This window comes from Pezoporus wallicus, unplaced genomic scaffold, assembly GCF_028554395.1.
Source record: "Pezoporus wallicus isolate ANWC-B61680 ecotype Strahan unplaced genomic scaffold, APGP_CSIRO_Pwel_v1 contig_9052, whole genome shotgun sequence".
NCBI lineage: Eukaryota > Metazoa > Chordata > Aves > Psittaciformes > Psittacidae > Pezoporus > Pezoporus wallicus.
The window spans coordinates 140,914-164,293 of record NW_026639751.1 but is presented as its reverse complement, the minus strand read 5'-3'; the positions used below and the strand labels follow the sequence as shown (position 1 = coordinate 164,293).

General features: G+C 48.6%; 1 protein-coding gene across 1 annotated transcript in view; it reads right to left on the bottom strand.

The window, feature by feature from the left end:
- PDLIM4 (PDZ and LIM domain 4) overlaps positions 1–6,529 on the bottom strand; it is a 38,955-nt gene extending 32,426 nt beyond the window's left edge. The window contains exon 1 of the mRNA XM_057415867.1: positions 6,341–6,529. Coding sequence (XP_057271850.1) covers positions 6,341–6,433 — 93 coding nt within the window. The 5' untranslated portion in view covers positions 6,434–6,529. The remainder of the gene's footprint in view (positions 1–6,340) is intronic.
- Positions 6,530–23,380: the final 16,851 nt, after the last annotated feature.

Below are 23,380 nucleotides of genomic sequence, written 5' to 3'. Positions count from 1 at the left end.
TTTACATGTCCTAAAGGCTTCTGGGAAGTGGCTTATGGTGATTGACCCAATCTCCAGCTGAGCATCTGCTCCATGGTGCCTGTTACTGCACAGTCAGTTCAAAACCAGATCCTCTTTCCGCTGCACATTGCCCATAGCTGATAATTAAGACTAATTACCTGAAATAATCTGCTTTAACGGGGTATATTTTGCTTTCTGAGGCTTGGAACTGTAACATGTCATTCACACGTAATCTGCTATCAGTCCTCACAAGGTGTAAAACTACTTAAGGCTTAATGGGTGCGAATTTGAGTTGCTCTGGCTGACAAGAGCGATTGAGTGTGGCACAAGCTTTGATGCATCTTTACCATGCTTGGAAGATTTATGGGCTGAAATCCTCTTGCACAGCAAGTTTCTCTTTATTTTTTGCTTTCCAATAGAGCTCTGCTCCCTGTGTGACAAACCCAGGTTTATCCCAGGTCTCTCTGGCTGTAAAAGCCACTGGAATGCCACACTGCAGCTTGACATTTGTGCGACGGCTCCAAGTAACCCAATGAATCTTGGCTTTGCTGACGTCTTTGTGTAACCCAACCTTATCTTCCAGGGCTTAGGGCCTGTGCAGTGTTAATGGCTCTGCACAGATCAACTCCATTAACAGGCTGTGGCCGGGTACCGGGGTTTCCTTGGGCACACATCTGGCTGACGGCGAGTCAAGCAGAGGATCTCCTGTGAACATGTTTGCTCTAGCTGGTTTTATCAGCACCACCAGATGTGCTGCTTCCCTTCACACTCAAGCACCTGCGGTCACAGATGACTTAGAAAATAAAAACATTTGCAGTAAGTGTTTGGGTATCCAAGAACCCTCAGTCGCTGCGTTTTGAGAGCCCACAAATCAAACAGAGTCGGTTACAAATACAGTATTCAAGAGGACTTGTGCCTTCTAGGATTTGCTGCATGACTCCTGATATGCATTTTGCCCCCAAGCTAAAGTAAAAGAAATTGCAATAGCCTACACTAATCCCACGCAATCCATAATGGCATATTTGTATTAAAATTAAAGGATTTATCTACCCCAAGTAGGACCAGGATTAATCACCAGCTATTGTGCTATACAGCAACAAAAATAAAGGGAAGGATAATGCCACATATTTCCCCTTGTGTGCTTCCCACACTAACAGGGCCATTTCAGCGAGCATGCAATCCAGCTTTATTCTCTTTTATCCCTGCATCAAGTGGGATACAGCCACTTCAACCCTGAATACCTGTCCCAACAGCAACCTTTCACCTTCAAGAAGTCGGAGAACTGACATCACCACTGTCAGCCCACAAACCCCGATATCCCCAGCTCAGAAGCACCCCTCGCACTGAGCTCCTTTTGTTTTGTTCAACCTGGCAGAGGCCCCAAGGGTGTGCTGGGTTTATTTTGCTCAACTCGCCCCAAGGTCAGCCCTTGCCTGAATGGACCTACATGAATCATTCTTTCCGCCTGTTTTCCCACTCTGGATTATCAGCGTGCTTGACTACAGTAATTAGCATTAGGCTTTCATTCCAGCATATTCTACCATTACTGTCTCCTGAACCAGCACGAGCATTTATTCTTCTCTTTCAGTTATTAAATAAAGCCCCAGTGAGAGAATAACTTCAGCAGCAAATCCGTTTGCTGCATACTTTTGTTAGTTCTCACCTGTAATTCAGATTAACTGGTGGGTACTGCTACAGCTTCGAGTGGAACCACCCAGATCCCTCACTTGAGACCTTACAAGCAATCACTGGGAGAACAAGGAGAACAGAAAAGAAACTATTTCCTTCCACTTAAAATCATCTAACTTGAACTATTATGTGCTAACAAGCTTTAACATGCAACCAACTGAGAAACAGCTACCGGCACTTGGGTTTATACAGGCAATAAAACCACCAAAGGTCAGCAGAAATCCACTGGGCTTCTAGTTTTGGGGTTCATCCACACAAATATTTGAGTCCATTGGGGAGCTCGGCACAAAGTGTATCGCTTCCATTTAATAATCAAATCCATAGAAGTTACATGTAAAATGAGGAGAAAATCCTGATGGAAAGCAAAGCAAAAAGCCCCATTCCCTTTGGTGGCATCCCTGGCTCCTGCTTTCACCACCACATGTGGAGTTCCTGCGGTAAGGAAACCCGCCCAGCCCTGTGTTCTGCCATCCCCACCCCGGAGCACGCAAGAACACGCCTCATGGAAATGACTATTCCAAGTGGGAACTCTCTGCGTTCAAGCGGGATCACAGCAATGCACTCGGGTGTTACCCCCGATAGAATCAACAGGACCACTTGTACTGGAATTCCTCCCTCAGCAGAATTCCTTCTCGAGTATCCTAACCTTTAGCAGGACACATACTTGCTCAAGTACAACAGCTACTTCAGTTTAAAAGTCAACCTTAACTCAAACAATACCTGGATAATGGATTGCAGACCAATTATTTCTCGCCCTTCTTGTGTTACAGCTCCAAGACTGAAAAATGCTAGAGACCAGTGGGTAAAGTGATGCTGAAGGCAGCAGATACAGGGAAAACTGCCCTAAAGATGTAGAAACCAGACTGGAATCAGCCCATTTGTCAATTATCTCCTTAGCAAGCAATGTATCTATGATTCTAACAGCAGCAAGTGCTTGGCTTAGCACTGGCAGAGTTGGGTCGATGACAGCATCGACCGCCCTAAGAGCTGGACGAACGAGTTCAAGTGATTAAACACATTGAGCTCCTCTCGTTACACTAATGAATGATTATCTTTTAATCCCAGGCAAGGGGTAGATCAATGTGATGCCACACAGTGCGGCAGCACTCGCTGACATGGTTACCAGCACAACACTGAGAGCAGCTGAGTAAGTTATTCCACTGCGGCTGCTGCTCAAAGGCAATGTTGTTGCTACCTGGAGTAAGAGGCACAGTAAATCCCCTTTCCCAGGAAGGGCAAACACAGAACCCAGTTGTTAACCTGCTCAACCAAGGAAAAGCAGCTGTCAGCTCCCAGAAACTTAATTAAGTCTTAAAACCACTTTCTACCAAGGTATTAAGGCCAACTCTCAGCAGATGTTTTGAGTCATTCCCCTTCCCCTATAAATATCATTAGGAGAAGGAACCATTAATTACAGTGTACTACACCTGGCATTAGCTTACTCTAACTGTGGGTATAAAACAAGCCTGGTTTCTTCCCCAGAGCACAGCCTGGGGCTACAATTCCATTCCCAGCACTGCACCAGCATGATCCCTGTGGCTGCTGCAGCACCCCAAGGCTGTGTCCCCCCAAAACCACCCCAGCGAAGTCCAGCCCTGCTTGTCTGGGTCCCCCAAAAACACAAGCAGGGAACAGAAGGCTGGCCAGCACACCCAGCTCTTTGTGTGACCACATGAGAAAGATGCCCTTTACACTCCCTTCTGCATTTGTATTTATCTTTCCTTATCTTTAATAGCACAGAACTTGATGCTTCAACTCGAGTGTGGCCTCCCCAGGATAGTGCTCAGCATCAGCTGTTTCCAGCCACTTGAGCAATCAGATCTTTACCACTTGGTAGCCAAGACTGATCAAACCACAGAGGAAAGAGACCTGCTTCCAAGAGAAATCCATCTTTGCTTGATTTCATGAGTGTATTTGAAACATCTGCACGGGATGGGCTCAGCATCACCACCTGCACAAGTGCAGCGACCACGCAGGGGACTAAAGCAAGTCCTGGAAAACAAGTCAAGCCCTATTGCCAAATCCATGTTTTTCAAGTTTACCCCTTTAATAATGCTATCACAAACCACTCCTGGGGACCTCTCCCTGCCCAGTGCTCAGCTGAATCCCTGCACCTCTTGCTCAGCTCAGCCTCATCTGGCAGCTCCTTTCCCAGCGATGGCTTCATTGTTTCCCCTCTAACAGCAACACTTGGACTTCCCATCCCATAAACACAACATTAAGGAGCTCTGCCTGCACTTAACCTGGAGCAATGACATCAGACAGGCTTTGGAGAAGAAGCTGCACCCTTCGGTGTACTCCCAGCAGACTGGGGAGCATCCCTCGCTGCGGCTCCTGGGGCAGCAACACATCCCTGCACTGCTACAGCTAGTGGAGGCCCGGGGAGAAACTGTTTCTGTAGCAGCTGAGTAAGGAGTAGAGAAAAGCAACTTGCTGGCAACCAAGTATTTTTCTCCAACCCCAGCACAGATGAATTGGTGTTTCCTAAGGAGGCCGCCAGCCTTTGGCACCCAGCACTGGATGTGGGTGGCTTTTGGATGCCTCCAATCCCCAACTGCAACCTACGACTTGCCAATGTAACCAGTGCAGGTAGGATGCTCACAGCCTCCCTCAAGCACACACGTAGGGCACAGCAAAGCCACATCCAGCCCAGCACACAGATGGATGTGTGAATCCCAGAGCCCGGTCCCGCCTCCCGGCAGAATTTCTGCTGTTCAAAATCTGTTTGTAATTTAATGGCATTTTAATATAAAACAATTAAACCAAACCAACCAAACAAAGAAAAAGCACTTTGAAGGAAGCACAAGTCAGCCAAAAGCCTCAGCAATTAAGCTGCAAGAGCCTCCCTCCCTCCTGCAGCAGCCCAGCCTGGGGTTCAAGCTGGATAGAACAGATTTCCTGGCTAGGCAATGACAGAATTGAAGTGTCTATGGCACCACACCAGCTCTGTCCTCTGTAGAGGCAGGGCTAGAAGGACCCACGACCAAGCAAAGCCCCCTCCTGCATCCCCACAGCCAGGAGCTGCAGCAGAAGCCAATTCTTCCCCACTTTTAACATTTTCTGGTGCCATTTACAAAGCCAGTGAGGTCTCTCCTTGCATTAGGAGGCTGGAGACCAAGCAGAGCACCCTACACCTGTATTTACATCCCAGCAAGTTGCTTATCACCCCCCAGAGCATCCATTAGCAGCAACACATTGGAGCATCACCCTTCTCTTCAGCGGGAGCAGAAGTAAAATGAAATAACACCCCATGAGCGCTGCTCATTGTGATCCAAAGCAAGCCTGGCCTGATGCGAATGAGCCTCATGCCTCCCAGGTCTGCTGAATCAAACGAGGAATTTGGCAAGGCACCTGCCTAGGCAGAAGCAGACTTTGTTTTTTCTTGTTTAATATTAAACCGAGCTTCTTTCAAAGAGGAAAGGAGGCTCCCTCCGCTCAACTGGGATGTTCATTTCCGCACAAGGAACGTTCTTACAGTCACCGAGAGGTGATTTTGTGTCTTGTTGCAATATATCCCACGTTACTGGGGGAGAAACAGGACATCCCTGTGCCCAGAAGGCGCAGGCTGAGCCCCAGAAGCCAAGTGCCTCCCCTCGCAGCACCCCAGCAGCACGGCCAGCCCTTGCTCCCTGCACTGCCCTGGTCTTTCCTCCTCTCCATCCATATCCCGCTGCTGCTCCACGAAACCCTCGCTGAACACTTGGTAAGGGAGAGTCCAAAGTAAAACCAGAGACATAAAGCCATGTAATAGGTGCACTGGGACCCAAATCCACACCAAGCCTCTTTAAAACAGGCTCTCTTCCATAATTAGTTCTTTAAAGCTCAGGGAATGCATTTCCCCTTTTCCATCACAGCTTTGGCAGATAAACGAACAGGCAGCAAACAGCTTGGATGCGTTATGACAGTGTTTTTAAGTTATAGCCCCTCTCAAAGCCTTTCAATGCTCTCAGGGCGCGTTCAAGCGCTCCGGCAGCGGCTGCCCAGGAGAGCGCAGCTATACCACACCACCGCAAGGCGCTGTGTAAGGACAGGAGCCTCGGCTCTCCAGCCCCTTCCCAAGCCAGCCGACGGCGATGGAAGCACCAGTGCTGCTTGGTCGCAGCACCTCATCCATCACCCAGCCCATCACACCCCGTCGCCGTGCTCTTTCCTGCACGGGGGATAGTTTGTTTTCACATCCATCTACTCACAAAGCCTAGCTCAAGCTAGCCGCCGTGTCTTAGGAAAGAAGTTTCCAGAAATACATCTTTGTGAGGTTAAACACAAGTGCGAGCACACTTACACAGTAATTACTACCAGCCCGCAGGGACCCTATAATGCAGCAGCCTGCACAGAGAAACTTCTTGCTGACTTTACTTGTGCCTGCCTAAAAAAAGCCCCAACAGCCTATGAACTCAGTTCAGGGCACAAATCCAAGCCCTTCTTAGTACTGAGAACTGAAAACTTTGGGAGCCTATCTTTATGAATTTAGCATCCCCCCAAAAAAAAAACAAAGCATGGAGAAGGCTATCAGCTCTGTGTTGAGAGGAGCGCTCCATAGATAGTAACTGGTGCTTAAAAAGCCCCCGAGCGATGCTGCCCGCTAGCCCCGCGTACCAGCAGCCCTGCTCCCCATCACCTGCCGCCGACCCCGCTCCGCGCCCTGGCTCACCCTGGAGATGGTCAACGGAGCACTGAAGTCTTTACCGCCCACCAAGCGGAAACCCCACGGCGAAGGACCGCGCAGGACCACCGAATGGGACATAGCGGCGGCAGAACGCTCCCTGCCCACGAGCAACTGCGGCTCCAGCTCCCACTTGCGCTCAGCAGCCGATCCCCGGAGCGCCGGGAAGGGATCGGTCCCGCCTCCGCCACGCCCCACTCGGCGGGGCGTGGCGGGGAGGCGGGACCGACCCCTTCCCGGCCTTCGGGCGAACTGAGATTTACCAGGGGGTTTCCCCCAGACCTTTTCCCCAGTGGGGTTTAAAGCGGCTGCTCGCAGTAGTAAAGCAAAGCACGCATATTCGGTGTGACCAAAGCCTTTGCTTAGTGTGCCTCCATCCTCCAGAACGGTAGGAAAATCGTGTAATAGGTCTTTAAATGTGTGGTCCCATCTGTTAACATCCATAGTGAGCGGTATGGTAAAAAAAGAAGAGAGAAAACTTCAAGGAAATAACTCAGATTTGGGTGTAAAGCAGTTTGGGGATCTCTTGGCCAGTGCACCCCATCAGCCTGCAGAAGAGAGGACTCTGAGGAGAGCTTATGTGGCCTTTCAGTACTTAAAAAGGGGCCTATAAGAAAGATTGAGATGGGGTGATAGGTTTAAACAGAAAGAGGGGACATTCAGGCTGGATGTGAAGAAGAAATCCTTTAGAATGAGAGCAGTAAAATGGTGGCACAGTTTGCCCAGAGGTGGTGGATGCTCCATCCCTGGAGACATTCAAAGCCAGGCTGGAAGTGGTTCTCAGCAACCTGATCTAGTTGAAGATGTCCCTGCTCATTGCAGGGGGTTGGAACTGGATGAGCTTTAAAGGTCCCTTCTCACCCAGACCGTGCTGTGATTCTGTGATCACTGTGCCTTTGCAGTGGAAGCACCAGGCACTGTGGAGCATTCCAGCTCCCAGTGGTGGCTGTTGGAGCACCCAGAAGATGTTTAGAGGGTGTTTGAAGTGATGGCTCATAGGCACACAGCCGTAGCTTGGTGTTGGGATGGGTGCTTAGCACAGCTGCTCAGCACAGCTGCTCAGCATCCCCCCCAAAAGCTGAGAGCAAACTTCAGAATGGCTGTCATCCTCCCTCTCTTCCTGGAAAGGGCCGTGCCGGAATATCCCACTTCAGAGAGAAAAGGGCCTAACAAAGGTTTCATTGTTTGAAAAGTCCAGTTTCATCAAGCACCTTCTTGTTGCCCAGTTTCTGTGAGTTTGATTTACGGGCTGTTTGCCGTGGAATCTGTCTGCAGGCGTTTGCTCCTGACACCGGAGGGTTTGTGTGACCGCGTCCCTTTCAAACACACTCCTGAGCTATGCTGCAGCCTTGTGATGCGGCGATGAGAACACAGCGAGCGCCCTGTGTTACGCACCCAAAACACAATAAACTCTGTTTGCTTCGCTCAAAAGGTGCCTCCAGAGGAGCGGTTCAGCTGCAGCTGGTACCCGCAGAGCTTCCACCCCTACTCTTTGTTCCGTGCAAGCGTGCGCCTGCACCAGGAGAGGCTGTAAAAGCTGACTTGTCTGTGAAGCGGTGATGAATCATACCTCCTCATTCCTGCATGATATCACCCAGCCTGCCGAAGGCTGGGAGGAGGCTGGCCTGAGGTTTCCTTGCTTGCGTTAGAAAACCCACCCCGGCAAACGCTGTGTCTTGCAGAGGACTGGTTCATGCCCCACCTCTGCTGCTCGCTCTGGTGCTGAGGAGCTCTCCCCAAGGGACTGAGTTAAAGATGTGCATGAATGCGGTGTCAGCGCCGGCATCTCCGTCCTCTTACGAGGGAGTCCAAAACAATCCTTCCTGTAAGAGAAACCAAGCCTGCTGGGAAGTAACAACAATAAAAACACAGAGGAGGGAAAGAGCAGGGAAGAAAATGGAGCCTGCAAGCTCTGTGGAGTCAAACAATTCCCACCGGCATTCAGCGGGGGCTTCATTACCTAAATTGCACGCGGGCTGTGAGGGGCAGGCTCTGCTGAGCAGCAAACCATGGGGATTTCAGAGTGATCTGGCATAGGAGGTCGATGATCAAAACACAGAAATCCCCGCTATTAAAGTATTCATTTCGAAAGCTGATGGGAAGGCTGCTGGCTGCGAGGCGCTTTCTCCTCAGGGCCTAGGTTACCCCTCACGTAACTTAAAGCTTGTCAAAAGCTCAACCCGAGTAAAACATGATTGCAATTACCCCAATTGGTACAAAACTGTGGGTGGGCTTCTTTCAAATGAGGCTGCGTTCCAAACTACATCGAACTGAGCTGAAGGGGAGGCAGTTTGACTCTGAATAAAAGTACCTGCAGTTGAACTGCTCCTGATTGGAAGTGTCCACAGGTAGAGCAGCCCTCAGCTTTCCAAGCTGCATCAGGAATTAATTTGGCAGCCTTCTGTCAGCCAGAGATGGTTTTCCCCCAGGATCTGGGGAATGAGAACATGAACTAAAGAACTCCGTGTTTCACAGATGCCTTATTTCTATCAGTTGCTCACACACCTTTTCCCCCGTGCTGTCTATGAGAAGCTCAATTCTGCAAAGGGCCCAGTTGTGCTCCCACTTTGATCAACCAAACCAGGACCATAAATTTCTGCTTTGCCTTTGATCACTTGAGAACTTTTCAATTATAATTCATTTCCAAACCGTAACCGGAGCTCTCCTTCTGCATGGGGGATCAGCAGAACCAGCCCTGTGATGCTACGAACCTTGCTGTAGGAGCCAGCCTCAACATCCAGCCAAAACACAGTATCTCCAACATGCTCATTCTTCAGCTGAGTGCTGAAACCCTGCAGCAAGCTCTAACACAGAGCACACATTATTCGAAAGAGAGGTCAAACGTGTTCATGAATCCAATCTCATCACTCCACTCCCTTTATCTTTCCCCCCCTCAGTATTTCCCTCGGTGTTTGTTTCCAGTATTTTTCCACCCTGAAGCTTTATCACCTCTTTGTTTCTTGTTTGAATATTCCATTCTGGCTCTTCTGTGCTGCTGGTGACACTTGTGGTTTCCTTCCTTTGTTATCACAGACCGACTGGGTAAACTACGGCTATTCAGCTTTGTGTTTTGAATGTGCATTCAGGTTTTCCATTTGCCCACCGCCCAGTGTCTAGCAGAGGTCCCTTGCTTATCTGGGAGGCCTGATAATGACCCCCCAAGGCTGTTTTTGAACATCTCCCCATGAGAGAGGGACTTCAAGCATAGTTATGGCTTGACAGCTCTTCTCCAGGCCAGGAGATTTTCTTGCTCTACAGACTGCCTTCTAGACTATGGCCTTTTCTCCTTACAGCAGTTTCAGGAGGCTGAAGTCAGCCCAGAGTCCTCTCTAGCAGCAGGCAGGGTCTAGAGGAAGTAGAAATGAAATGCTTTAGTATTTTCTCATCAGTTTAAGGGTGATAAGTTGGTGTACGGGTTGCTATGACCATTTTCTTCACTGCTTTCCTTCTTGCAGAAGTTAGTCATCCCTAAATCGATGGATAGACACAAGTTGACTATCAGCCAGTGATGTTGCCTCCTCTTCGCACGGCCCCCAGGCCCTTCATGACAGATCTATTTCAGACTGTGAAAAAAGTCCCTGATAAACCTTGTAAGTTCAATAAATAACGATGCTAAAATAAAGCTTCTGTGTTTTTCAGAGTTCAAGGTAGAATTCAGCCACTCTATTGATGGATGGGGTTTGTTTTACATGAGGACCTAAAAATCTCAACCTGCACACTCCACTTGCTAGAGCAGGGGCATCTCCTTTGATTGCTTTCAGCTCAACTCAACAAGTTGTTCACCGTATCCTCATGCACCTCCTGCTTTATTCCTGGCAGGCACAGCTCAGGTTGTGAAGAGGCTTCATGACATTCATGTGGCACTTATGACTCCCCTAAACCAGCAGCATCTGCTTGGAGATGCACCCAAATGTTTGTGGAGACCCCAGCATGACTGCTGGCACCTCTATGACCTGGTATTTACTGCAGCTACCTTTCCATTTCTAGCCAGAATATGATCCACTGTATGATTAGCTATTCAATGGGGATATGTGATCTGCAACAGGGAATGTGCTGGGAATTACAGTTTTCACTCATCCATCAGTCATGCCTGATTTACCTTCTAGAAAGAGCATATTTGGAAACGCTAATCCAGTTCGTTGACGGAATGGCAACTGAAGAAGACAAAGTTAGACGCTTTTGGCTGAAGGCATAGAATGAAAGGGCATCTGAAGTGTGGGAAGGTGATTGTTATAGTACAAGTGATTAAACTGCAAGAGCTTTTAATAAAGGTTCATTTGGCAGGTCGCTACTGCATGCAGAAAGCTCTTGCAGAAAGTATTAACTGAACTTTGCTTTGACCTGCCTTTGGTGTAGAGAGAGCTGTAATACATTAATACTACATATTCCTGTGTAACACAGAGATGACCTTTCTCAATCACAGGAATTCAAAACTATTGTGGGAGGAAAGACTGCAAGCAATGTTTCATGGCATTTGTGCAATTTGTCCTCCCTGTAGTCAGTATTTCTTGGAGTAGGTTACATACACTCCAATCCACATAAACTCCAAGAAATATCTTTTCTTACATTAATCAGTCCCTGACAGTTTCATCTTCATTTCCATTTCCATTGCCTGAGTCCTTTCTGGTGCCTTCCTAACCCGATGGGATTCATGTATGACAGATTCTTAAAGGTTTCAGTTTATTTCTTTACTTAATAGTTTAAAAATTCCCAAATATCCCAAACCCAACATCCTGTGAAACCAGTTAATTTTGAAACTCAGCATTTGGATGATGTCCAGGCAAATCTCAACCCTATGGCGGATTTAACTGCAGGCTTCCCAAGGATTACTTAATTTATAGGCTTTGCAGGACCTCTCAGATCTGAGTTATTATTTTGGCTTTTGAGAGTTCTTTGGCGGATGCCCAAACGTTGGAAACTGTCATTCCCAATTCTATTTAATTCATTTGTTTGTCTAAATCATTCCTTAAAGGTTTATCTCGCCTATCTCAGCATCCCACAGAGAAAAACCCAGCTGTGATAGAAATCATTAGGATAATGAAAGAAACCTCGTAGGTCCAGTAGAATTTCTTCTGTAATCACCTTCAGGTGGAGCAGCCTCCAGCCTCCCCACAGGCTTCCTGGCTTTGTAGGATTGCCACAGAGAAAACTATGTGTAAGAAGTTCTATCTTTGATTCTCTTCAACACCGTGAAGCAGACACGGATTCACAGAAAGGACTAGGGTAAAGCCTTTGTCTGAGATGTGTTCAGAGGGTAAAAAGCCGCAGAGCCTGACCCCAAATGCACTTTATCCTGCTGGCAAATATTCATGAGACAACTTTTGCGCATTATTCTTGTTCATCAGACTCCAGAGCTGGGGTTTTGCTGAGCAGCAAGGATAAATCCCTACCTCACCAACATCGCAGACTAAACACAAGATAAGAGCCGGCGGGTGGATTTCCCAAGGGGAGCAGTGGGAAGCAATGACACAGCGTGGTCGGCTCGTGTCGGAGCACAGCAGCAGCTTGTTCTTGATAAGAGGCAGCCTTGCGGAAGGCTGTGGAGAAGGACAAGGCAGCTCGTCAGGGCTCGCAATGCTCACAAGATATTTCATAGTGCTTTCAGCAAACAAACCCATTGCCGTCCAGAGGCACCTGGAGAGGTGGGACAGTGCAAACCTCATGGAGTTCAGCAAGGCCATGTGCAAGGTCCTGCACTTGGGCTGGGGCAATCCCCAGCACAAGCACATGCTGGGGGACACTGGATTGAGATCAGCCCGGAGGAGGACTCGGGAGTGTTGGTCACTGAGAAGCTCCCCATGACCCACAGTGGGTGCTTGAACACAGAAGCAAACTGTGTCGTGGGCTGCATCCCCAGCAGCGTGACCCACTAAGGTGCCTTCCAACCCAAACCATTCTGTAACTCTATGAATATACTGACCAGATGCAAAGAGCTGTTTTCTTTTGGGGGGGGGACACAACCTCCTCCCAACAGCTTCAGCTGCTGTGCTGGCACTGACAGCGAGGGCAGGATTAAGCCCAGCTCTTCCTCTCCATGAGCTGCAACCTCTGTGCAGGCACAGCAATGTGCCCGATGAGCAGCAGTTGGGAAAGTAAGAAGAAATATTGGCATAATATTGTAAGCAGAAGATGAGATTACAACTGATCTGCTTCTTCTGTACGGCTAATTGTTCCCATTATGGGATTAAACTGATTGATTTCCCATCAGAAACGGTGCCTGGAAGAGCAAAGTCAAAGCCTCTGGTCTAACGTGAGTCACTTCACTGAGCAGCTGAACACTGAGCTTTTGTGTGTTTTCCTTACAAAATCGTGACAGATGTCAGCTGTTGGCATGTTCTGCAAACAAATTTGGTACGTTTTCAGTATCAGTATTTCATGCTGTAGAAACCAAGCGATTGTACCTATTCGGCCAAGGAGGTCCCCAGCCTTTCTTTGGGATGTCAGCATTTATCGCCCCAACTCTTGCCTCTCTTGATAGTGATGCTTCCTTTTTTGGGTGTTGTGCAGCTCCAGAATGCAGACAACTGGAGAAAATTCAGCTGAATGTTCTCAATTTATGCAGGTCAAGGAGAGTTTGCCTTTTATCAGTCAGAGATATTACAGCAAACTAACTGTTCCTGAAAGGCTGAGTTCCACAGATGCTGGTATTAAGCCTCAGGAATCACAAAGGTTTCTGTAGGTGGGTTTCACAGCAGCTTTCCCATTCATTTCAAAACATCCCACTGATAGGGACAGAGGGACAAACAGTATGCTAAAATATCGGGGGGTAAGCCTTGTGATACCTTATCCCTGTGCATTCAGCCAGAATACATTTATCCCAGTCCATCAGCTGGTGCTAAGGTATTCATACTGTGCTGACGGTGTCCAGAGTGAGCAGTCCTCATCCAGTGTAAAAGGCTGTGCTGTACAAAGTGTAACCTGCATGGCAAAGGCAAAGCAATGCCAACAAAATTGCTTAGGGCACGATAATAGGATGTAAGACATAGCTCAGCTCAGTACTTGCATGGATGCTTCCTCCCTCCACTCAGGCGGCTCTTCATCACTTGCAGGACTTTTGTAGAAGTTACCTAAAGAGACACAAGCATCTTCACACCACACGTGAAAACCACTGATACACAGGCACATCAGTTCTAATTGCCTTGGGGAACAGAAGGAGACATCCCTAAAATTGAATGGAAAATGCAGAGCATATTTGGTGGTGTTTATCCTGGATGCGAGAGGCATTAAAACAATTTGCGCTCTCCCAGTTTCCTGAGTTCTATGGATCGCTGGGGGAGGATTTCCAAACATCTTTTGGAAACGATTTTGCTTGAACTTTGAGGGGAAATGCTCTGAGGTGCTCGAGCTAGACATGAGGACAAGCATTCATCGTCCATGAGCACGAGATGAAGAAACTCAGAATTAAGATGCTTTGGTGCTGAAAGCTTGCTCTTTCTGGAAGTGAATCTCCTGGGCCCCAAGTGAGACCCAAAGCAGGCAAATAACATGCAAATACAGCTTTCAAGATTGCCATAACTATTCAGTATTGGCCTTTGGAATTACTGTGTCTCTTGTCTGATTTCTGTCTTAATATTCCTGAAGTTTGCATGTGTGTGACCAGATTACACACATGGAGCAGCACAAATCCAGAGCCCTGAGTACAGGCAATAACTTTACTGAGTAGGCAAAAAAATGAAATAGAAACAATTGGCAATATTTGTATTCCAACACATAAGCATGAATTCATAAATGCTTGCAGGAATGTAACATATCTACCTCCTTAAACAGCCGTATCCTGTTTCTTTTGTTTCCTTCTCTGCTTTTGCAGTGACTGTTGCTACAACACCATCCATCACTGCTCCTTTTATCTGTCAGGCCCTCCAGCCCCGTACCTGCCCCCTCAGGTCTGAGCTGTCTGGATTTCCCCTGTGTTTGTCGTTTTAGGGTGTAGGTGCCCATCCTTTTCAGCTGGAGCTGCGTGGGCGATGCAGTTATCCCCTCCGGTTCCTCAGCACCCTTCCCATACCTGCTCGGCTGGTTGCATGAATAGGTTTCAGTCAAAGAAGATTAGTTTTATCAGGTTTCATTGTGGGGCATTCCCATCCTGGACTGAAATGACAGTTAAGATGGGCATGGTCCAGGTTGAGAGTGAGAAAGTGATGGCTATAGCCAGAGGACAACACACATCAGCATCCCTGTTCAGAGAAGTCCAAGCACATCTTTGTCCATCTCTTTTCTCTGGTATCATTAGGTTCTTAACACATAATTATGTGGCTATTAAGCTGCAGGCTCCTGACACTGCAGATGCTCCTCTGATCTCTTCAGAGCATTGAGCTCGGTTACCTCCTGCAGCATATTCCTTGAAGCTGCTTCTGCACAAATGGTAATTGCATTTTCTTTTCCCCTCATTCCAAGCATGCAGTTACTCGGATGTGGAAAAGCTGAGCCTGAACAAAAGTTTAAAGTATTTAGAAAGATTTGTCATTACTCAGAGAAACGGCCCTGACATTTAGTGGAGTGCAAGGAAGTGGAGAGACAGAAATGTGCTACTCAGAAACTGTGTTGGCCAGGTTGAAGTTCTGCCTTTGGCGGCATCTGGGGAACTCATTTAGATGGAGAGAGCTGTGTCGCATGATTTGCAGTAGAATTTGTCCTCAGAGTTTAAATAAGATACATTACATTTAAGAACCTGCAAGGTTGTAGGTGATACTGCACAAAACTGTGTCTAACAGCATGGAAAACTTTGATTCAACATTCAGTGATGTCCATAGAAAGGTTCCACTGGTGATGGTGGGGATGTCATTTCGATGAGCAGCTTGGCCATTATCCCCAGCGTTCGGTGGGCATTAGGATAATCATTGGTTCTACCTAATAAAAAGTCAGATCTCACTATTTCTTTATTAACACATGCAGCCCTTGTGTTCTTCAGCCTTTTCCTGGCTCTCTTAGGAAGGGGTATGACCTGCCTGTGGCTAGATTGCCAGCAAGATGTGCAGGAGGGATGAACTGTTCAGCCTTTCTAATCCCTCCGTGCCTCTTTGAAGATGTAATATGGCTTTTTGGTTGGCTTTAAACCTCAGCAGTGCTCTAAAGCTCATTATTTCTTCTCAGCAGCACTACCATTGACCTGCCTCTGCCACCCAGCCACCCAGCACCGTGGCCTTGCCTCTGCTTGCCCGTCTTCAGGAAAACCCTATCAGGCCCAAGGGACACCACTCATTGCTTCTTTCACTATCTTAACTGCAGCACTACTTTTAAAGCAATCCGTGTCGCTGCCGAGGGAGGGAGAATACAAAGACTTGGCACAGGTGGATATTTACTTTTCTGTTTTCATGGATGCGGCGTCGATTGTGCCTGGTCAGAATGTCTCAGAAGCATAAATGGTTTAAACATGTGTTTGAGGAAGCTTTTGAGTTTCTGGATCCCCAGGTATTTTTCCAAGTTGTGCTTTTGTAGAATTTTTTAAATAGAATCATAGAATTCCAGCCTGGTTTGGGTTGAAGGGACCTTAAAGCTCATCTGGTTCCAGCCCCTGCCACTGGCAGGGACACCTTCCACTAGAGCAGCTTGCTCCAAGCCCCGTCCAGCCTGGCCTTGTATAGGTGCACTATTTATTATTATCAATAGGTGTACTAAATACACCTATAACTGGCCTTGGAAGCGTGGAAAGTTCACAAACCGTGTAGACAAGGCCCTCAGTGACATGGGTTAGTGGTGGCTTAGGCAGTACTGGGGGAACAGTTGGACGCGATGATCTTAAAGCCTTTTCCAATGCGATTGATTCTATGGTTCTGTGATCACAGAGCACAAGAGACTGGATCAGACCCCTGGAGGTCATTGGACCTGAGCTCTGGCTCATAGCAAAGCCAGCTTTGTCATTAGACCTCATTCTCAAGTCAGATGGGGTCTGACAAGCTGAAGGAGGAGAGATGCCCAGTGCTCTTGAAGTGCCACAGAAACCTCCATTGTCTCGATGGTCCATAAGCTGAAGCTGGGAGGGAGCAGGCACGTAGTGAGTTCACCAGCAGAGAGGTTTCTCTGCATCTCACCGCCACTGACCATCAAGTGCTGGTGACTCACTCGGAAATGATCTGTTGTCAGGTTGTCCCCAGCCAGCACACAGCCTCCATCCCACCCACCCCGCGCTGCACACGCCGTTTCCATGCTGTCAGGCAGGGATGAAATCCAGCTGACAACAACAGATACCAGGGAGAAAACCCCAACAACTGAGTTTCTGCTCCCAGAAGGGATTTGACAAAGGAAATAGTGGAAGTCCCTGTGCTGAACTTGGCAAAAAATGTTTGGATAGTGCTGTCAGGAAAATATTCTTCACTGAATGAAGCAGCTTAGAAGCTCTTTTCTCTATTTCTGTGACTATGATGATGGAATTAATGAATAAGAGGCCGTTCCGGCCCATGTCCAACTGAATCGTTACAGCATGCTTAGGGAAGCACAATTTTTCTTTCCTTTTGGACAATCAAACATGGTATTTTTAGTCCCGGAGAGAGCTTTCTCCTCTGTAATGATGTAAGGCTCCTGTTAGCTCATCACATTGGGTCACCCGCTGTAAAAAGCTCAAAAGAGACCAAACTGCACACCCCATTAGGTCTGAGCATCAGCTGGAAGCGGGGTGGAGGGGAAAGACTTTCTGTTGTGGAATCGCACCCAAGCGGGGGAGCAGGCAGGACACAGAGCCCAAACAAACCGTGAAGCCTGACTCCGCTTTGAGCTGAACTCTTGTTAATTCCTGTCCATGTATGGAGTTATTTGACGTTAGGCAGAATATGATGCTACTTTATGGCTGCTTCATGTGAGACGAAATATGTGATGAGCTAAACAAATACCCAAATCCACAAATGATACCCAGGTGGCACGTTTATTGTTGGGTTTTCCGAGGCCTTTTTTCTACAACCCTCCTCGGGGGTGGCTAATCAGGGATGCTGGATCTCTGTCTGCTGTCAGTCTGCGGAGCTGTGTCCAAGTGCGCTCATCCCTGCTGCTTCAGGCCAGCTATCAGTTTGCCTCATCTATTTCATGTTCTCATACTGAGAACTCTGAACTCTTGTGTTCTTACACTGAAAAAGCTTTTGTTGCAGTGCTGATCTGCACAGAAGTAGAGGGTTTAAAGTTGGAGGGGTTGATATAAGGCATAAAGAAACATCTTCATTCTGCAGGGGTGTTGGTTTCTGGTGCCGGTTGGAGCTGTCCGGGGACACATCCAGCCCTTGGCGTCCCCCACATCCCAGCATCTCACTGCTTTGGATACGGTTTCTCTGTAGCTGGAATTCTCTGCTTCTCCCCACTCACACCCCCAGGGTTGTGTAACTCTGCTATAAAGTGTTCTCTGGAAGGGTTTTTTCCTGTCTCCTGTTTTTTTCCTCTCGGAGGCTATCAAATCACATTCACCTAAAACTTTCTGTGCAAGAAACTAAAGTAATTTCCTTTGAACATTCATTTGAGGCTTGTTAGTTTATAAAGAAATCTGGTTCTCTTCCATCGCCCTTCCCAGGCACTTCCTCTGCATTCCTGGCCTGCGTGTCAGTAGGAAATGCAGGTGCCTCAACCTTGGGCTGCTGGCACCCGCTGCTGTGGAGAACAAAAGTGTGAGGCTGTGGGACTTGAACAGTCACCCCGATGGTTTCCTACCTCCTCCCAGCATGGAAAGCTTGCAGCTCCTACTTAGAGAGGCCAAGCACTTTACATAAGCCCAATGTTTTCCTATAGAACTATAATATATCTAGGGTCCATTCCTCAAGTGGACATGGACGGACACCAACAGACACAAATTTCAGGCAATATGTCATGTACAGACACCCCAAGATAGTTTTGGGATGTAGAAAAGACCTTTCTGGCCCATTGGAAGTGCCTGAGAGGGAAGTCTCTGAGCGAGGATGGAGCCTAAATGGGATTTACTTTTGCTGAATGCACCAAGGGGCCCCTAAACATTTTGTGTATTGGCTCCCATCCAACCCACGTGAGCATTCCCGTCAGTGTGGCTTTTCAGAGCAGGCCAGAAGAAGGAATGGATTGCTTGTGATATTTCCCAGGCATCTGCTTTAGGGGCACTGAAGACAAAACATGCTTGGTTTCTAATGAAACAGGGATGTTCCTAAGCATAATGAAGCTCTTGCTTTGTTTTGCTTTTCCTAGCCCAGCATTATGTGACATATAAAACCACCCCATTTGTTTTCTATTGCCTGTAAGTAAATTCCACCACGTCCCCCCCCATAAGACCACCACTGAGCAGATAGGATGGAGGAGCCCAGCCCTGTGCCCACAGCCCCATCTCACAGGCTCAGTCTGACCCTTGGCCCCTCTTGCCTCTCCACAGAGCATAAACCATAATGACACTGGTGTGCTCATGCGGTGCCCACCCCTGCAGGCACAGTGCGCGCTGCCTTAGGGAGAGTCCAGAGAGGCTGCGAGGGCAGAGATGAGCTCTTAGGCAGAAGCTCTTCCCTGTGAGGGTGCTGAGGCGCTGGCACAGGGTGCCCAGAGAATCTGTGGCTGCCCCATCCCTGGCAGTGTTCAAGGCCAGGTTGGACACAGGGGCTTGGATCAAACTGCTCCAGTGGAAGGTGTCCCTGCCTGTGGCAGGGGTTGGAGCTGGAGGAGCTTTAAGGTCCCTTCAACCCAAACCATTCCAGGACTCCTGTCACGGCACATCCCATACAAGCACAAAGACCCATCTCTGTCACCAACAAGTCACTGTTAAGCCTCAGCACATATTTAGTCCCAGTTCCCACGGGTTTTCAGTTAGATACACCCCATACTCCATCCAGTACAGCTGGACGTGTAAATGCATGTAACGTCTTTGAGTCAGTGCAAATTCATTTGCTTTTTTGACAACAGAGCTTCGTCTCCTCCAGAAGCAAAACACACCTATCTCATAAATCATGATCATCATAAATAATCATAGAATGGCTTGGGTTGGAAGGGACCTAAGAGATCACCCAGTTCCAGCCCCCCTGCCATGGGCAGGGACACCATGATAAATCATATGATGGATGTGAGTAGGATACCGTGGGTTTGCCCTCTTAGTGCAAAGAGAAGTGTTTGTGGCAATAGCTCCTCTTTCTGTAGCTTTGTCCATCAGCGGGGCTGATGGTGGAGCTGTAGGGAAGGGTTTGTCCTCAGAGGGCAGCACTGTGGCTCCTGCCAGCACAAAGCTGGCACCAGGTAGGAGCTGGCATGTCCAGGAGTAATGGATGGAGGACGGAAATCTTGCTGTGGGATGGACAGGAGGAAGAGCCTGTTTCCAGGTTGCAAAGCTGAGACGTGTAGAAATGAAGTGACCTTACAGAGGCCTTTGGGAAGAGCAGCACCATCCGTGTTTGTCAGATGGCAATCCCATGAATCCAGGGAGCCGGCACCGCTCCTGGAGGAGCAGTGGGCAGCAGGAGCCAGCCCGGGGGGTCAATCCTGGAAGGATCCATAATTCCTTTCCCCTGGCGTTCTCTGCTGTCCATGTTGGGTACATCAAAAGCACGTGGAGAACCCAGCACACCACGATGTCTGCTTGCCAGAGCATTGGGGCTGAGCTGGGTCTTCTTTCCCTTCAGTGTCTGGAAGTCACGTTAGGAGCACCTGCTTCTCTTCATGGTAACGAACACACAGTCCTGTGTTTCTTCTGTATTGAATGAAGGAATTACTCCCTAGCGGACTCAGTACGAAATTCCTGTGTTGTAAAAGATGGGCCAACATTCGCTTCACAAGCTCTCGGCTCTCACCTAAGTTAGTGGAAAGATCTCTTTCAACTTGCTCTGCCTGGGTTGGGGCCCTAAATGGAGTTCACTTCAGGATAACCCCGAGGAAACCTGTTGTTTTCTAAGTGTGGAAGGAATCACATATTCCACTGGCTGCAATTGCCAAGGGAAAAATAAAAGGTGCCTCACCACCTTCACAGGGAAGAACTTCCTAAGAGCTCATCTCAATCTCCCTTCTCAGGTTAAAGCCATTCCCCTTGTCCTGTCCCTACAGGCCCAATAAACCACAGCTTTCTGTATGATGAACTCATGTAGAAACCCACAAAGACACTGTTTCATTGAAGTTTTACAGTAAATTGCATTTCATCCTGTTTTTAAATTTGCTCTGAATTCCATGAGAATTTCCTCTTTATTTATTCCTCAAGCCCCACCTGCACCTTTTTGCCCTTTTCCTATGTGCTTGTAGCCAAAACAGCCCTTCCAAACCTCGGAGTGCAGCGTTGTGTGAGTCAGTGTCTGCTGGTGCAGCAGAAGCCAAGCTGGGGTTACCACTGGGGCTGTTTATATGGAACCACGCTAATTAATTGCTGAAGACAGGCCTTGGGTTTACATCACTTCATTGTTATTGGGCTGCGCTCATCCTTCCCTTCCCAGCGGCTTCTTCTCAGCTGCTGCCCTCTCCTTCCCTTCCAGCTGCTCCCATCACCGGGCCCCGGCGTGAAGCACACAGAGGCGTTTTAGCCAGAGCCCCCAGATTCCTGTCACCACCTTCACGGTGGTTGCAGCTGCTTGGGAGAACAACTCCAGGAGGCTGGAGGCCGTGGTGATGGCCGCGGCTGCCCGAGCCCTGGGGAGCTGCATCCCTGCTGCCCTTCGCTGCGGCTGGAAAGTGCTCTTCCAATCCGTCACTGCCACGACTGCTGTAAGCGGCTCGCTCAGGCTGTGTTTGCTTTACCGTCTGGAGAGCCCCTCCGCTGAGGAAGCGTTGCCAGTTTGTCTCCTGGCCCCACGCGTTGGTTGACTGGGTGCGAATTGTTTATTGGAGGAGATCAGCGGTGGTTCTAAAGGGTGGATTTCTCCTGGCAAAGGCAGGGCAGGATCTGGATTCCTTGAGTGAATCAGCCGTGGTGGGAGGACAGGCACCAAGCACCACGATCAGTGAGGATGTCTGATTGCATGGAGAGCAAGGGAGCTCCTAGAATGGTGCACTGGGTGCCCCAACGGGGATGGGAAGGCAGCGGTGCCCTCCCTCTCCAGGGTCAGCATCCGTTATCCCAACTGTGTTTGACCACCAGCTCTGCTGCAAACATCCCCTTCTACACACAGCCCTGCACAGCTGGGCTGCTCTGTGTTGTACTGAGGTCAAGGTGGTGGCGCAGGACCTGGGGCAGACCACAGCCCTTTGCCTTGCCTCCTCCTCCCTGTCCCTGTGGAACACAGGGCTGCCTCCTCCTCAACCTCATCCTCATCTTCATCCTCATCCTCAGATCTGCATGCTGGTAATTCCCAGCAGCTCTCCTTGGGGCTGCTCCAGGCCTTGTTTTCCCAAACTAGAATCACAGAACCCCAGCCTGGTTTGTGTTGGAAGGAACCTTAAAGCTCCTCCAGCCCCAACCCCTGCCACGGGCAGGGACCCCTTCCACTAGAGCAGCTTGCTCCAAGCCCCTGTGTCCAACCTGGCCTTGAGCACTGCCAGGGATGGGGCAGCCACAGATTCGCTGGGCACCCTGTGTCAGTGCCTTACCAACGGGACTTGTGGCTTTTCTTTAATAGTCAGGAGCATTTAGAGGCAGAAATGCACTGATTATACTTCCAGACTCGATTCCAGGCAAAATTAGGAGCACTGGGGACATACTTCTGGCCTCTGATGTCACCAGCAAATGTGAGCAGGGGCTGCAAACCCTCCTGGTAATTCAGCATAATAATGGTGTTAGCAACTTGCTTGTGAATGAAGACAATCACCCTGCCAGAGCATTGCCATGAAAACTTGAAGGCCAATGAAACAGACTGGCCCGGAATGCAATCCACTCATTGTATCAAAATGACCATAACATCTTGTGTCTATTTATTGCCAAGTATGTTGGCTTTTGGGTTGTTTGACAAAATATGGCCTCAGCTGCTCTCTGCTGTTTGGCACCGTGTCAGGAGACCATGGAAAACAGGGAATCCTATCCCACGGGCTTGTAGAAAGGAGGTGAAAAAAAGGAAAAGCAAGTCAATAGGGGTGTTTTTTACAGCAATGTCTTAAGTATGTGAGCACGTAATTTGATGGATTTTGTGTGATTTTTATTTCCTGGCTACAAAGAGGGAATTCTGGAGGGAGGCTGTTCATAAAGCCTCTGCTATTTATCCCCTTGACCTCTTCATTACCCCAGCTGCGGCCGGGATGACAGATGTCCATCCATGCACTCGGAGCAGTGAGGTTAAAAGGAAAAATGACTCATGCAGGGTGAAACCCCCAGGAACAAATGGATGCCTTTGGATGGAGAGAGGTGTTAGGCCTGCAGATTCGCTTTGGCCACTGAGGGGCAAATAAATCACCAGCTGCATGAGCCCTGGGATGCACAGCCAGTGATGGAGTGTAAGCAGGAGAGCTCTGTGTGAGGAGAGGCCCCACAGTGTGGCTGTGCATCGTGTGGTCTTCTTCCTAAGAGCTCATCTCAGTCTCCCCTCTGGCAGGTTAAAGCCATTCCCCTTGGCCTGTCCCTACAGGCCCTTGTCCAAAGCCCCTCTCCAGCTTTCCTGCAGCCCCTTCAGCACTGGGAGCTGCTCTAAGGTCTCCCCTTCAGGATCCTTCTCTTCTCCAGGCTCAATGTTTCCCTGCCCATGTGCTTGGATCCCCTCGGCGGCCACAGGGCTTCCATTCCCAGGCAGAGGGGAAATTGCATGATCGTATGGAAAATCCCATAATGTTGTTGAGTTTTGTTGCTGTGGGAACGGGAGCTCTGACCAGAATACAGCACATCTGAAGGCGGAAGGCTGCCTGTTGAGGAGGGTGCCCAGAGCTCTGCCTTTAAACAATGACATAGCAAAAGAACAGGGCACGAAAGGCCAAGAGCTGCTCTGCGGGTCAATGCTCCGTTTCATTTGACCTTTAACTATAACTTGTCCCTTTTATGACTGCCCCATCATCTAATCCTATATTGTACGTGATTTTTCATGCACTTGTATTAATAAATGGGACTATTTCTCTCTTTATGTGTCTTCCTGTGAGTAAAATACTTCATCAAGACATGAAAGATTCTATTCAACTTCAACCCACATGAATATCTTCTGTTAACATGGAAATCCATGAGACCTTCTGCAGTCTGTACCCGGATGTTAGATGTAGCAGCTTTTCATC